Source organism: Podarcis muralis, chromosome 13 (assembly GCF_964188315.1).
Source record: "Podarcis muralis chromosome 13, rPodMur119.hap1.1, whole genome shotgun sequence".
Taxonomy (NCBI): Eukaryota; Metazoa; Chordata; class Lepidosauria; order Squamata; family Lacertidae; genus Podarcis; species Podarcis muralis.
In genome coordinates, this window is record NC_135667.1 from 50817092 (window position 1) to 50832288 (window position 15197).

Below are 15197 nucleotides of genomic sequence, written 5' to 3' on the forward strand. Positions count from 1 at the left end.
AATTAATCCATTCCGTGAGTCTCTTCGTCTTGCGGTTTTTTCGTCTTGCGAAGCACGGCTATTAGCGGCTTAGCGGCTATTAACGGCTTAGCGGCTTAGCGGCTTTAAGAAAAAGGAAACAAACTCGCAAGAACTCGCAAGGCATTTCGTCTTGTGAAGCAAGCCCATAGGGAAATTCGTCTTGCGGAATGACTCAAAAAACGGAAAACCCTTTCGTCTAGCGAGTTTTTTGTCTTGCGAGGCATTCGTCTTGCGGGGCACCACTGTAATGCAAAATGGATGCATCTGTTCCAGACTTTTAAAAACCAGCCCTAAAACAGCAATTTAACATGAATTTTACTATCCAACGAGACCATTGATCCATAAACTGAAATCAATAAACAATGTACTGCAGTCACACAATCAATTAATCAGTAGCTGAACTGGTTTCCGTACATTCACAAAAAACAAAAACAAAACAGAAACGCAAAATAAATAGCAAAAAAAGACACCTCAGCGTAACACTCAAAATGGAAGCGTAACACTCAAAACGGAAGAGTAACACTCAAAACGGAGCACGTTCGGCTTCTGAAAAAAGCTCGCAAACCAGAACACTTACTTTCAGGTTTGCAGCGTTTGGGTTCCAAGTTTGAGTACCGAGGCGTTTGAGAATCAAGGTACCACTGTAGTTATACATGCTACTTTTGGAGTTTTATCAGGCAAGAAAGACATCATTTGACAACCATTGGGGGGGGGGGCTCTCTCCACACTCTATAAAGGAGTTTGAGGGCATGTCTGCATGCTACGAATTTAAACCAATGTCATGCATGTTTGGGGACGCGGGTGGCGCTGTGGGTTAAACCACTGAGCCTAGGACTTGCCGATCAGAAGGTCGGCGGTTCTAATCCCCGCGACGGGGTGAGCTCCCGTTGCTCGGTCCCAGCTCCTGCCAACCTAGCAGTTCGAAAGCACATCAAAGTGCAAGTAGATAAATAGGTACCGCTCTGGCGGGAAGGTAAACGGCGTTTCCGTGCGCTGCTCTGATTCGCCAGAAGCGGCTTAGTCATGCTGGCCACATGACCCAGAAGCTGTACGCCGGCTCCCTCGGCCAATAAAGCGAGATGAGCGCCGCAACCCCAGAGTCGGCCACGACTGGACCTAATGGTCAGGGGTCCCTTTACCTTTACCTGCATGTTTACCTGTCCAAACCCTCAATCACAGAACTGTTACACAGTCTGTATCTATAGGGTCCTCCTGTCCTGTTTTGCGGTTCTGCCCCACTGCCAAAGCCTCCCTTACCTGGGTAATATGGTGGTGCCCAGGAAGCAGCGATGGCAGGTTCTGGCAAGATCTGGTCTTGCCAGAAGCCACCACTTTGCCTGGGGTTTTGGGGTGACCGGGGGGGCGCCGCCTCTTGGGGTACTGCTGCCTAAGGCAGCTGCCTCAGCTCACCTATGGGTGGGCCGGCCCTGATAGTCTGGATCTGGAATCCGTAGCGCCTGCTTTTCACCTGCAAATCATCCCCTGCTGGTGCTGCTTTGCAGCTGAGAAAGTGCAGCCTGACACGTGAGTCAGCTAGTAGTGTATAGTTCAGGGGAGATTATGGGCTGTTGCTTAACACTGGCTTGTGCCCATTTTTCCGATGTAGCTGCCAAACAGAAGTCCACGCCTGTTGCTGGCTGCTCGATATCAATTAGGTAGAAGATTATCGCAAATCAGCTGGAGCCACTTATTAAATAATCGGTGCAATTAACTCCTTAACTAAGCGAAATATGCTTGGCGTCCTGCAGTGATTTCATGCTCTTTATTGCAGCTTGTAAAACAGTGATTGAATTCCCCCCTAAACCTCAGGCTTTTATATACAGTGGTACCTCGGGTTAAGTACTTAATTCATTCTGGAGGTCCATTCTTAACCTGAAACTGTTCTTAACCTGAAGCACCACTTTAGCTAATGGGGCCTCCTGCTGCTGCTGCTGCGCCGCCGGAGCACGATTTCTGTTCTCATCCTGAAGCAAAGTTCTTAACCCAAGGTACTATTTCTGGGTTAGCGGAGTCTGTAACCTGAAGCGTATGTAACCTGAAGCTTATGCAACCCGAGGTACCACTGTACTTTATTTACACAACAAGTCCCATCTGATTGGCTGATTCTGCTTCCCTCCTGGAGCCTGATTGGGCTGCTACTGCTGGCAGGGGAATGATGGGAAGACTTAACTGGATTTTAAGATGCTGTGTCTCTCTTGAAAAGCTTTTCCATGATGGTTGCATTACAATCGTTAGGGTTTCTTTGGTCGGAAGCTGGATCTGTCGCATCTGCAACCAGATGTTCAGAGAAATCTAGCTGGACAATAACCCACCCCAAACCACTGAAGCAAATCATCTGCAACCCCAGCTGGAGGGGCTTGGAGCCTGACGTGCGTGGCGAGTTCCCGCCTCCCACCAGTAGGAATAAAGACACATGACACAATTATTTTAGGTTAATGGGCTAAAATTGGCCACAACTTTATTGGTTACAGGTAAAGAGTGGTATAGGGGACGCGGGTGGCGCTGTGGGTAAAAGCCTCAGCGCCTAGGGCTTGCCGATTGAAAGGTCGGCGGTTCAAATCCCCGCGGCAGGGTGCACTCCCGCTGCTCGGTCCCAGCGCCTGCCAACCTAGCAGTTCGAAAGCACCCCCAGGTGCAAGTAGATAAATAGGGACCGCTTACCAGCGGGAAGGTAAACGGCGTTCCGTGTGCTGCGCTGGCTCGCCAGATGCAGCTTTGTCACGCTGGCCACGTGACCCAGAAGTGTCTGCGGACAGCGCTGGCCCCCGGCCTCTTGAGTGAGATGGGCGCACAACCCCAGAGTCTGTCAAGACTGGCCCGTACGGGCAGGGGTACCCTTACCTTTTTAAAGAGCGGTATTGGCTTAGGCATTGGTCCTATCCGACCATCCGGCTTCAGCCTGTTTGCTTGAAGACCGGGAAGGGTTAACACCAGCAGGGGGAGCCCTGCTGAGGCACATCAACTAGGGACTCCCCCGGGGTCACCGCTCAGGGGCGCGCTTTAGGCCCTGGCCTCCATAGGCTTTGGACGAGGCAACGCCCCCTGGAATCCTTTATCGGACTACCCTTCACTAACCGGGGGAGGTGATGGCGCTCCTCCCCCCCCCATTCATCTGCATAACAATACCCCTAACAATGCCTAACCGCCAAAACCAAAGAAGTTGTGACGATTTGCTACGAGGTAGGCGAAAAACCAAATGGCCGGTGCCAATTTGCCAAGTGGAAAAATTCCTACCAGGCCCCTAACGGCGACCAGCCGAGGTCCATAACAAGGTCAGAAGGGGAACCTTGAAGGGAGGGCGGGCGGGAAACAACAGCAGCTGAGTGGACCAAAGAGGGAGATCCCGGGGCCGCGCTTGCCTTAAGTGAGGCAAGCCACACACCCTGAGCCAGCCAATTGGCTGGCCAGGGGATGACGCGGCCCGAGGATTCCCTAGATCACACGGGGGCTTGAAGCCAGCCTCCATGCGCATGTTGGGAGGGTGAAGCCCGCAACACCACCTCCTTCTGAAGTCGGAATTGGCTTTCTCTCAGGCTTCCCCCCCAAACTGGTGCTATTTGAGAGTGATACCATGCAAACTGTGCAGTTTAAATGGGAATGCAAACAACATACAGTAAACTCTGGTGCAGTCAAGACCTGTATTTTTATACCAATTTCCCGAAAGGAATCCCGGGAATTTGTGTGGGGTTTGGTAGACCCCAACACAAAGCTGTAGTTTCCTAGGATGCACAGGAAGAGGGAGCAGATATTATAGCAGTTTAAATCTCTAGTTGAAGCCAGACCTTGAGGCTGTTCAAGCCAGCGGCATGAGTAGATCTGCTGAAATTAATAAGCATGAATAAGTTAGGGTCCATTAATTTCAATGGGTCTACTCTGTGTAAAACCTACTTGACTACCACCCCTGATCCTAAGCAGCTTTACTCAGAATTAAATCCCATTTAAATTAATTTAGTTCATTGGACCTTCATTGGTCCCATTTAGTTCATTGGGTATGTGTAGGATTGCAGCCTTAAAAAGTGTTGGGTTCACCTAATTAATGATCCCTCCCTCCTTATCGCATGCTGTATGTGTACAATCTGCATCAAGACTGGAGGCGAGGGAATAGTTTTGTCAAAGATCTGGAAATGGTTTTTATGGAAAACAGGGTTTTGATATTGTTTCGAAATCATGTCTAATCAGGCGTGTGTGCTTACAACATCTCAAACCTCTTTCAACTCTCCTCCGCTATGAAGCACAGAGCTAATAAAATAATGGTTTAAATAGAGCCAATTTGTCTTAAGCAGGTAAGGACCCAACTAACTGTTAAGTAAAGGTAAAGGTACCCCTGCCCGTACGGGCCAGTCTTTACAGACTCTGGGGTTGTGTGCCCATCTCACTCAAGAGGCCGGGGGCCAGCGCTGTCTGCAGACACTTCCGGGTCACGTGGCCAGCGTGACAAAGCTGCATCTGGCGACCCAGCACAGCACACGGAAACGCCGTTTACCTTCCCGCCAGTAAGCGGTCCCTATTTATCTACTTGTACCCGGGGGTGCTTTCGAACTGCTAGGTTGGCAGGCGCTGGGACCGAGCAACGGGAGCGCACCCCGCCGCGGGGATTCGAACCGCTGACTTTTCGAACGGCAAACCCTAGGCGCTGAGGCTTTTATTTGTACTTAAAATACACAAACCAAAACTGGCTGCTTTCTTCTTTTGCAGAAAAGGCAGTCTCAGTATCCCATTCTGGACAATGCTCCCAAGTCAGAATGAGGCTAAATATTGCTCCCCCAAGGTGTTTTTTATTACAAATTACACCTTTGGGAGCAAAGGGCAGCCGGGAAAGGGGGTGAAGGTGAGGCAGAAAACTCAGTCCAGTATACCTGAAGGAGCGTCTCCACCCCCATCATTCTACCCGGACACTGAGGTCCAGTGCCGAGGGCCTTCTGGCGGTTCCCTCATTGTGAGAAGCAAAGCTACAGGGAACCAGGCGGAGGGCCTTCTCGGTAGTGGCACCTGCCCTGTGGAATGCCCTCCCACCAGATGTCAAAGAGAACAACAACTACCAAACTTTTAGAAGACATCTGAAGGCAGCCCTGTTTAGGGAAGCTTTTAATGTTTAATAGGTTATTGTATTTTAGTGTTTTGTTGGAAGCCGCCCAGAGTGGCTGGGGAAACCCAGCCAGATGGGCGGGGTATAAATAATAAATGATGATGATGATGATGATGATGATGATGATGACAAGGGCCCCCAATTTGGATCAGGTGCACATTCTGAAGCAGACCCCACCCTCACCCACCGCAACTGCTTTTTCTTAGGCATTGCTGGCAGAATTATCTCTTTCACCTCCTAAAGGGCAAAAGGAGACAGTCCGGGGTGAGATCTCCTGGGGATCGGGGAGGTGTGTGTGTGCTGGATAATTTTTCTGACCCCCATCAGATTGCCATTCATTCCTCCCTGCCTCTAAAGTGAGTTTTGCAGAAATATTAAATGCGGTGGGTGGGGATCAGGGTCATTTCTTTGCTTTATGTTATCTTTCTAACATATGGGTTAAAGCCTCAGCGCCTAGGGCTTGCCGATCGAAAGGTCAGCGGTTCGAATCCCCGCGGCGGGGTGCGCTCCCGTTGCTGGGTCCCAGCGCCTGCCAACCTAGCAGTTCGAAAGCACCCCCGGGTGCAAGTAGATAAATAGGGACCGCTTACCAGCGGGAAGGTAAACGGCGTTCCGTGTGCTGCACTGGCTCGCCAGATGCAGCTTTGTCACGCTGGCCACGTGACCTGGAAGTGTCTCCGGACAGCGCTGGCCCCCGGCCTCTTGAGTAAGATGGGCGCACAACCCTAGAGTCTGGCAAGACTGGCCCGTACGGGCAGGGGTACCTTTATCTTTTTCTATCTTTCTAAAACTAGAAGGCAAGTAAATTTCTAAGTTTAAAAAGCCTCTCCACAGTGGTACCTCTAGTTATGGACTCGATCTATTTCGGGGTGCCATTCGCACCCCGAAAAGTCCATAACTAGAGTGCTGCTTCTGCACGTGTGTGAAGTGTGCAGAACTCTTCTGCGCATGTGCGAAGCATGCAGAATGCTTCTGCGCACACACGTGCGGCGAAACCCGGAAGTACAGTGGTACCTCTGGATATGAACGGGATCCGTTCTGGAGCCCCATTCGCATTCTGAAGCGGATGCAACCACGCGTCTGTGCATGTGCGGGTCGTGATTTGTCGCTTCTGCGCATGCGCGCGACATCATTTTGACTGTGCATGCGCGAGCGGCAAAACCCGGAAGTAATGCATTCTGTTACTTCTGGGTCACCGTGGAGCGCAACCGGAAAATGCTCAACCTGAAGCAACTTCAAGCTGAGGTATGACTGTATACACTTCCGGGTTTCCCGCGTTCGCAAGCCAAAAAGACGCAAAAGTGAACCTAACACAACACAAGGTGTGACTGTACTTCTTCAGAATATGTAATGTTCAGATCATGACAAAAGTCTTGTTATTGGGAAAGAAACTGGACTAAGAAGATGTTCTTTGGCAGGTTGCGGGACACGAGTGGAAAGATCCGTGGAGAGAATCTATGGAGGAAACATTGCTGTGGAAGGGGAATGGCCGTGGCAAGCCAGTCTTCAGCTGAACGGCATCCATCGCTGTGGCGCAACACTGATCGGTGATATATGGCTTTTAACTGCAGCTCACTGCTTTAGAGGGTGAGAAGATCTCTCCCCCTACCTCCCAGCCTTGCTAAAACTGTATCTAGGTTCTGCACCAACATTACATCAGTAATCAGAATCTTTAAAAAGCTATCTCATCACGTACAGCCTCTACCCCAGCTATATATATGTTCAAAACATATGAAATTGATGCTTACCGTATTTTTCACTCTATAGGACACACTTTTCCCCCTCCAAAAATTAAGGGGAAATGTGTGTGCGTCCTATGGAGCGAATGCAGGCTCCTTGGCTTCAGCCATAGCAACGCGAAGCCTCCGAAGCGCAGAGGGAGCGCTCCCTCCGCGCTCCAGAGGCTTTGTGTTGCTTTCGCTGAATCCTGGAGAGCGAGAGGGGTCAGTGCGCACCGACCCCTCTCGCTCTCCAAGCTTCAGGGATAGCCACCTGAAGCCTCCGGAGGGCAGCGGAAGCTCCTGCTGTGCTCCAGAGGCTTTGGGTTCCTTTTGCTGAAGCCAGGAGAAAAAGACTCTCCTGGCTTCAGCAGAGAGGGAGAGCTGCGCAGCGCCCCTTCAGCCAAGCGGGAGGAGAAATGGAAGGGGCTCCGTTTCTCCTGTCGCTTCGCTGAAGGGGCGCTGAGCAGAGAGGGGGAGATTTTTTTTCTTCTTGTTCTCCCCCTCTAAAACAAGGTGCGTCCTATGGTCCGGTGCGTCTTATAGAGCAAAAAATACGGTAGTTATTTTGCCCCCGCTCAAGGTTCTCCCATCCTGGCTTTCTTTTTTCCAAGTTGGAGTTATTTCTGGCCAGGGAGACCTCAGGGGGGAGAACTGTGGAGTCAAATCAGTAGGAAAGGGGAGAATTCTCCCCTACACAATCCCCTCTTCTGCCTTAATATTAACTTCTTGTTAAGAAAGGCTAGAGAGCAATAAAACTCTATATGCATGTTGAGTAGAATGGATTATTACTGTATCACTCTCAAATGTGTTTTAGAGTGAGGGATCTCCGTAGCTGGACAGCTAGTTTTGGGGCCCGCTTAAACCCTCCACTACTGAGAAGGAACCTTCGCCAGATCATCGTCCATGAGCAATACGCCGAGAGCGTCATGAGACATGAGTTTGACATTGCTGTCGTGCAGCTCGCGTACCCAGTTCAGTTTACGGCAGCCGTGCACCGCATCTGTCTCCCGGAGGCATCGTATATCTTTCCAGAAAACATCACCTGCTTCGTCACGGGATATGGTGCTCTGAGAGATGAAGGTCAGTAAACTATCTGTTCAGCTTAAACACAGACGTTGACTTTCAAGGTGCAGTTGCTGTGGCAAGGCCGGTTCCAAGTCACAGAGTGACATTCCCCCTGCTGGGCTCTCCCATGGCAGGTCCAATCCCAAACCACCAGTTAGAGAAGAAGAAGAGGAGTTTGGATTTGATACCCCGCTTTATCACTACCCTAAGGAGTCTCAAAGCAGCTAACATTCTCCTTTCCCTTCCTCCCCCACAACAAACACTCTGTGAGGTGAGTGGGGCTGAGAGACCTCAGAGAAGTGTGACTGGCCCTAGGTCACCCAGCAGCTGCGTGTGGAGGAGCGGAGATGGGAACCCGATTACGAGACTACCGCTCTTAACCACTACACCACACTGGCTCTCCAAGTTATCCAAAGAGAGCAAAGATATGAGTACAGGGAAGGTGTTGCTCCTGCCACTACAAGCAGTGGCATGAAATAGGAGTGTGTGGAGCAGGACCTGCGTGGGCCCAAACCTTCCAGAGGACCCCATCTCCCACTTCATGGAAGTGGCTGCTACTCCGCAGAAGCACCTGATCCAAAGTTGGGTTTGGTAGACCGTCCTGAGGTGCCAATGCCATAAAGGGGATGCAGGTGGCACTGTGGTCTAAACCACTGAGCCTCTTGGGCTTGCCAATCGGAAGGTCAGCGGTTCAAATCCCCACAACGGAGTGAGCTCCCGTTGCTCTGTTCCAGCTCCTGTCAACCTAGCAGTTCAAAAGCATGCCAGTGCAAGTAGATAAATAGGTACCACTCCGGCGGGAAGGTAAACGGCATTTCCATACGCTCTGGTTTCCATCATGGTGTCCCACTGCACCAAAAGTGTTTTAGTCATGCTGGCCCCATGACCCGGAAACCTGTCTGTGGACAAATGCTGGCTCCCTCAGCCTGAAAGCGAGATGAGCAACCCCATAGATGCCTTTGACTGGACTTAACTGTCCAGAGGTCCTTTACCTTTATCTTTTACCTTGCCAATGCCATAACTCTGGCCCTGACCATGCCCTGAGTCCAGCTGTGCAACTTGTATTAAAGACCTACCTGTCAATCTCACTACATCCCTTGTAAGCAAGGGAAGGTGTCTGCTTGTTATTGTTTTCAATGTAATGTGTGTCGTTGGAAAAATAAAATACGGTAGTTGCAAATGTACTGTGTGGATTGGGGTGAGTAGGAGAGGTTTGCTGGAGATCTCAAAGCCTAAGAAGGACACACTGGTAACGACACACACGACGTAACAGGCTGTATGTAACAGTGTAACTTCTGTTTCAAAAAACAATTCAACATATCATGTCACAATATGTAATTCCATAGACCAAATTATCTTATGAGCGGAACATATTCTGAAAGATTAAAGTCCAGCTGATTGCTCAGGAGATACAGTCTATTCAGTTCTTATATTAGCAATAACCACGATGTGGAATGCTTTGAATTGTGCTCACAAATGTACTGGGAGCCAATGTAGGTCTTTCAGGACCAGTGTTATGTGGTCTCGGTGGCCGCCCCCAGTCACCAGTCTAGCTGCCACATTCTGGATTAGTTGTAGTTTCCGGGTCCCCTTCAAAGGTAGCCCCACATAGAGCGCATTGCAGTGGTCTGAGCGAGAGATAGCTAGAACATGCACCACTCTGGCGAGACAGTCCGCGGGCAGGTTGGGTCTCAGCCTGCGTACCAGATGGAGCTGGTAGACAGCTGCCCTGGATACAGAATTGACCTGTGCCTCCATGGACAGCTGTGAGTCCAAAATGACTCCCAGGCTGTGCCCCTGGTCCTTCAGGGGCACAGTTACCCCATTCAGGACCAGGGAGTCCTCCACACCAGCCCGCCCCCTGTCCCCCAAAAACAGTACTTTTGTCTTGTCAGGATTCAACCTCAATCCATTAGCCGCCATTCATCCTCCAACCGCTTCCAGACACTCGCACAGGATCTTCACCGCCTTCATTGGTTCTGTTTTAAAAGAGAGGTAGAGCTTGAGTATCTGTATCAAGTCTGGCCAAACCAGAGGTTTCATATTGCCAATCCTAGAGGGTCATGTTGCAAACTCCCTGTTTTGTTAAGGCTCCCAGGGCTGAGCACGTACTGCCTAAGGAACTCACTAGGCGAAGTTTAAGCATCAGACCATGAGATCCTTGCTTCAGATTTGGCATCTCTTAACAACTCCCCCACCTGCAATGGAGGTGAAGTGCTGAGAGTGCGTTGGTAGCAGTGCTTCTGTAACTGAACGGTGACTCTGTGGTCCTGTGTCGCATGGGGTGTGGGGTTATGTGGTGCTTCTGTGTGTGTTACACCGCAGGCTTCCTACAAAATTTCACACCACCCATATTATTTTGGAACTAGGTCCCAGCGTCGGCGAACTTCGCCAAACAGAAGTGAAAATCATAGGCAATGAGATTTGCAACAGATGGAACGTGTACAATGGCGCCATTTCGGCAGGGATGCTTTGTGCTGGGTACCTGGAAGGAGGGAGCGATGCCTGCCAAGTAAGTCCAATAGCTTAAAAGTAGAGGGAGGCAGGGAGAGAAATCCATGCAGCTTGCATTTTAATGCAACATATCTAATTTGCAGCTCCAAAGCCAGCATGTGGCTCTAAACCAGGGGTTGGCAAACTATGGTCCGCGGGCCAGATTCAGCCCAATTGCCCTAAGGATCCAGCCCAATTGCCCTAAGGATTCGCTGAAGGGGCGCTGGGCAGAGAGGGGGAGAATTTTTTTCTTCTTGTTCTCCCCCTCTAAAACAAGGTGTGTCCTATGGTCGGGTGTGTCCTATAGAGCGAAAAATACTGTACCCGCTGTTTCGTGGAATTCTTCTTCAGCACAGCAGATGGATACGGAAATGCTTCATAAACTGCAAATTAATTATTGAAATGATGGCCTGCATGTGCATGGTAACTTACAATAACTCAAATTATAAACTGTACACATTAACTATAATGTCAATTCAATATGAAATGAAAGCAAAAGTACATACCGCATCTATATGGTGAATGGAATTGTATAACACCAATTGCTATGGAGCAGTGGTCATAAAGTTATGTACCGTATTTTTTGCTCTATAAGATGCACCTAGTTTTTGGAGGAGGAAAAAGAAAAAAAATATTCTGAATCTCAGAAGCCAGAACAGCAAGAGGGATTGCTGTGCAGTGAAAGCAGCGATCCCTCTTCCTGTTCTGGCTTCTGGGATAGCTGCGCAGCCGGCATCCGCTCCATAAGACGCACACACATTTCCCCTTACTTTTTAGGAGGGAAAAAGTGAGTCTTATAGAGCAAAAAATACAGTAACCACTGCTACTAAGGGCAGGCACAGGAGCCGCGGTTGGGAGAGCGCAGCGCCGACATTAGCAGCATAGGTGCTGTGATGGCTTGGGAATACTCTCCGCAAGAAAAGCTTCTGTTCACTCAGAGATACATAGATACAGTCTTTATTTTACATATGTACAAGCAGCACACATAATTATGCGTCCGAATCCTGTGAGTCAGATTCCCGGAGTGACTTACATCCGCACCTTTTCCAGCAGAAGAGGCGAGGCATTCTCAATTGATGTCTCTGCCCCCTCCGCTTTAACCCTCTCCTTTCCTGAGCAGATGGAACCTGCACTGCATCGCTGTCAGTGCCAGAGCTTCCTGTGCGGAGTTGAGGCTCTGCTCCATCATCTGAGAGCCTTCCCTCCTCCTGACTTCCCCTCCTTCCCTGCACTGGCACTTCCTGCCCCCCTTCCTCTGCTTGTCTCTCCTCCTCCCCTGCGTTCTCCGGCAATACCATGACATGTAGGCAGGGGCTGTGGGGGGCGGAGAGAGAAGCCCCCCTCTGCTGCACGCACGTGGTCCGACCCTCCACAAGGTCGGGGGGTGTGTGAACCAGCCCCCTCCTAAAAAGGTTTGCTGAGCCCTGCTCTAAACCCCTCTGCACCAAATATTATGCATATCAAAAATGGTCTTGTTTCCTCTCCTAGGGCGACTCCGGTGGTCCTCTGGTTACTCCTGATTCTAGAGGAATATGGTACCTGGTCGGCATAGTGAGCTGGGGTGAAGAATGTGCGAAGCCAAACAAGCCTGGAGTCTACACGCGAGTAACTTACTATCGGGAATGGATTGCTGCCCGCACTGGGATATGAAGCTCCAAGGGAGGATTCGCAGGCAATGTCAGAGCCTGGAAGCCCAAGACATTTGGACTATACATAGATATATATACATATGATGCATATAGCTCCATTGTTTTGGCCCGTTCTGGTTTCAGAGCAGGCCTGGTGCCTCTACTGGAGGCATCAACACAATTCCTTGCCAAATTACGCCATGCCCACCAGCCTCATTTTATTTCACATTCTTGGTTTTGTTTTGTTTTTTGTTTTTTTTTACAAGGAGAGCAATAGAGTGAGGAATACAGTTGCAACCAGCAAGAAATGTTTTGTGTGTGGTTCTTTACGTCGCCAATACGTGAAACAATTGTACTGTTTTAATACAGTGGATCTCTTACTGCCATATCTTTTTTGATAACGTGGTTGACAGTGCTTTTTTAAAGGGTTCACATCCTGTTTTGCTCAAGGAAATGACTACGCATAGGGACTAGGAACAGTCCAATTTGTTTCCTCCCTCTTTCAAGTCTAAATACCCCAGTCACAAATATCCCAGCTAGTAAGTCAGGAATGGTGGAGAGGGGTGAGGCAGGAAGATCGAGAAAGCACAGAGAGCCAACTGTGGTATTCTGTTACCTTGAGTGTACCCTGATGCAGAGCTGTCTTTCCCATAGGACTTAGTGGCTCGTTGCGCCAGGGCGCTGGCCTCTCAGGGGCGCCCCAGCGAGTGGGGGAGCTGCGCGACTTTGCCGGCAGCCTCCCCTTTCCCTGCATGCTGCCAGCTGTGCCCTGCCAACCATCTTTCCTTCCTACCCTCCTCAGCCCGCCCTCCACTGGGGGCGGGCGCATTGGCGCTGCTGCTGTTTGTGCTGCTCCCACAACCGCTCTGTGGCGGCCATGTGGGCTGCGGAGGATGAGGAGCTGCTTCTCAACTCTGAGGCAGCAGCTGAGGACAGGCCTCATCCTCCTCATCCTCATCCTCCTCCTCCCCCTCAGCCATGAGAATCCCCATAGCCGCTACCCGCCGAGCCACTGTTGTCGTCGTCTGAGGAAGCGGCGGGACCGGTGTTGGCTGGAGTGGCTTCCGAGGGGCCTCTTCCATGTCACCAGTGCCCACCGCCCCACCACCACCACCTGCAACTGCCTCCTGCTCCTCAGGCCCTAGGGCCACTGGGCAGCAGTGAGAGCGCCGGCAGCAGGCTGTCATTGTCAGGCAGCAGAGGAGGAGGTGCTCGGGGTTTCCTGCGGTCTGGTCAGCTGTGGTGCGTCCACCACATTGACAGCGTCTTCTGTGGGCAGCGGCTCCCGGGGCTACGAGGTGGTCCATGAGTTGGGCCTCGAGTTCTAAATTATGTGAAAGGGAGGGGGCACCGGAGGGACCTTTGCACCGGGCGCCGGATACCCTTAAGACGGCCCTGCCCTGATGTCAAGTTTCCCCTCAGATCCGTTGTCCTGACACCCAAGAGTGTAACAAAAGGTTCTATGAGCGCATTGTATTTCACAATGTGTGGTGCGCCTGCAAGCATCAAACCAGCATCGTGTTTTTGCTCTGCTTCCTGTGCACCTGAGGGGGCTTGGTGGACTTCTTGCTGCCATCATCAGGGCCTTGAGAAGGTGCCCCACAGAGGGCTCACAGCATTAACATCCCAAGAGGGACATGCTTCTCCAATAGCCACAGCCTTGGATTCCAGCAAAAACCAGGCATGGTTCTGCCGCCTTGCTTCCAGCTCACAAAACTCAGACTCCCCACTCTGGCCTTTGTCTTTCTAACTACACGAGAGTTGGTGGAGGGCTCCCACCCCCCAATTTTCTGTCTGGCACACAGCCACTTCCTTTGTTACCTGACTGGCCCATACTTAGAGAGCCATTGCGTCACCAGGAAGCTAGCCTGGCTTTTCCAGAAATTGAATCGTAGCTATCAACTGTTCCCTTTTTTAAAGGGAAATTCCCTTATTCCGAATAGGATTCCTTGCAAGAAAAGGGGAAAGTTGACAGCTATGAATTGAATCATAGCTGTCAGAGAGGCAGTGGAACACAGGAGTGCCTGGTGTGCTCTGGTCCATGGGGTCACGAAGAGTCGGACACGACTAAACAACTAAGCAACAACAAATGAATTGAATCAGTGCTGAATCCAGGAATTAGAAGCGGGCTCAGGCATACAGCCTACTGCCCCCAAACTCATAACACTAATATTCCCAACTATGCATTTCAAAGTATTTTTCTTACGGACAAACATGGCTGCCTTTGTTGTTTCGTTAGCCAATGTTTATCTGCATTTTAATTCATCTCTTCAGCAATAGCAATAGCAACGACTGCAATGTTCACATAAATAGGAGAGCACCTGGCTTAAAGGCAAATGTAAACCTTGCGTTCCCATTCTAACTTCCTTCGATGGGCAGTCATTTGCTGGGAGTATACCTGAAATTCCATTAAACCTATGCAGTTTGTGGACATCTGGCTCGTTAGTTTTTGGTTTTTTTAAATTGCCATAATAATTATAGAAAGATTATCAACACACATCAACCACCCTTTCTTGAAAAGCAAGGGGATTTGTGCTGACATGCATACCGCAGGCATCATTAAACAGCAAAAGGAACATGGGAGCGCCACTCAAAATAGTGAAAAGGTAATAGGTACCCTGCAATGGGCCCAAACATCATTAGGCTGTACGCTTCCCCACCCTTTCTCTCCATCATTGTCACTGGTGGGAAAATACATGGCACCGTGATGTATTAAAAGACACATAGATAACTACATTCCAATCCATGCACTAGGTCAGGCGGTGTGAATCAGGTCAGGTCACGTTAGTATTCACAAAGATCAAATTCTGTAAGCAGCCCTAGAGGCACATGTGATGGAAGAGGAAGATAAATGAAACCCTTCTTTGCACCCTTCCTCCCATTGACTGCCTCCTAGAGGACACCAGGTGGGGAAAGTCTGTTTTAATAGGTAAGGAGTTGATAGACCTCGGACAAATCCCCACTCTAGCTGCTCATTGAGTGGTCTTGGGACAGTCACTGTCAGGATGCTCTGAGCGGCTTCCGGCTGGTTGCTCAGGAAAGTATAAAGACAAGGAAAAGTTTCTTACTGTCTTTTTTTATTTCAGTCTTTACAGAGAGAGTCTATAGAACCCACCCTCAAATTCTGCATCACATCCCTAGAGACACCTGTGATGGAAGGGAAGATAAACGAAACCCTTCTTT

At 50.1% G+C, this 15197-nt stretch overlaps 1 protein-coding gene across 1 annotated transcript in view; it reads left to right on the forward strand.

Moving 5' to 3' along the window:
• LOC114582679 (transmembrane protease serine 11A-like) overlaps positions 1-12332 on the forward strand; it is a 65770-nt gene extending 53438 nt beyond the window's left edge. The window contains exons 9-12 of the mRNA XM_077917584.1: positions 6526-6694; positions 7643-7908; positions 10263-10405; positions 11875-12332. Of these exons, the coding sequence (XP_077773710.1) occupies positions 6526-6694; positions 7643-7908; positions 10263-10405; positions 11875-12036 (740 nt within the window). The 3' untranslated portion in view covers positions 12037-12332. The remainder of the gene's footprint in view (positions 1-6525; positions 6695-7642; positions 7909-10262; positions 10406-11874) is intronic.
• Positions 12333-15197: the final 2865 nt, after the last annotated feature.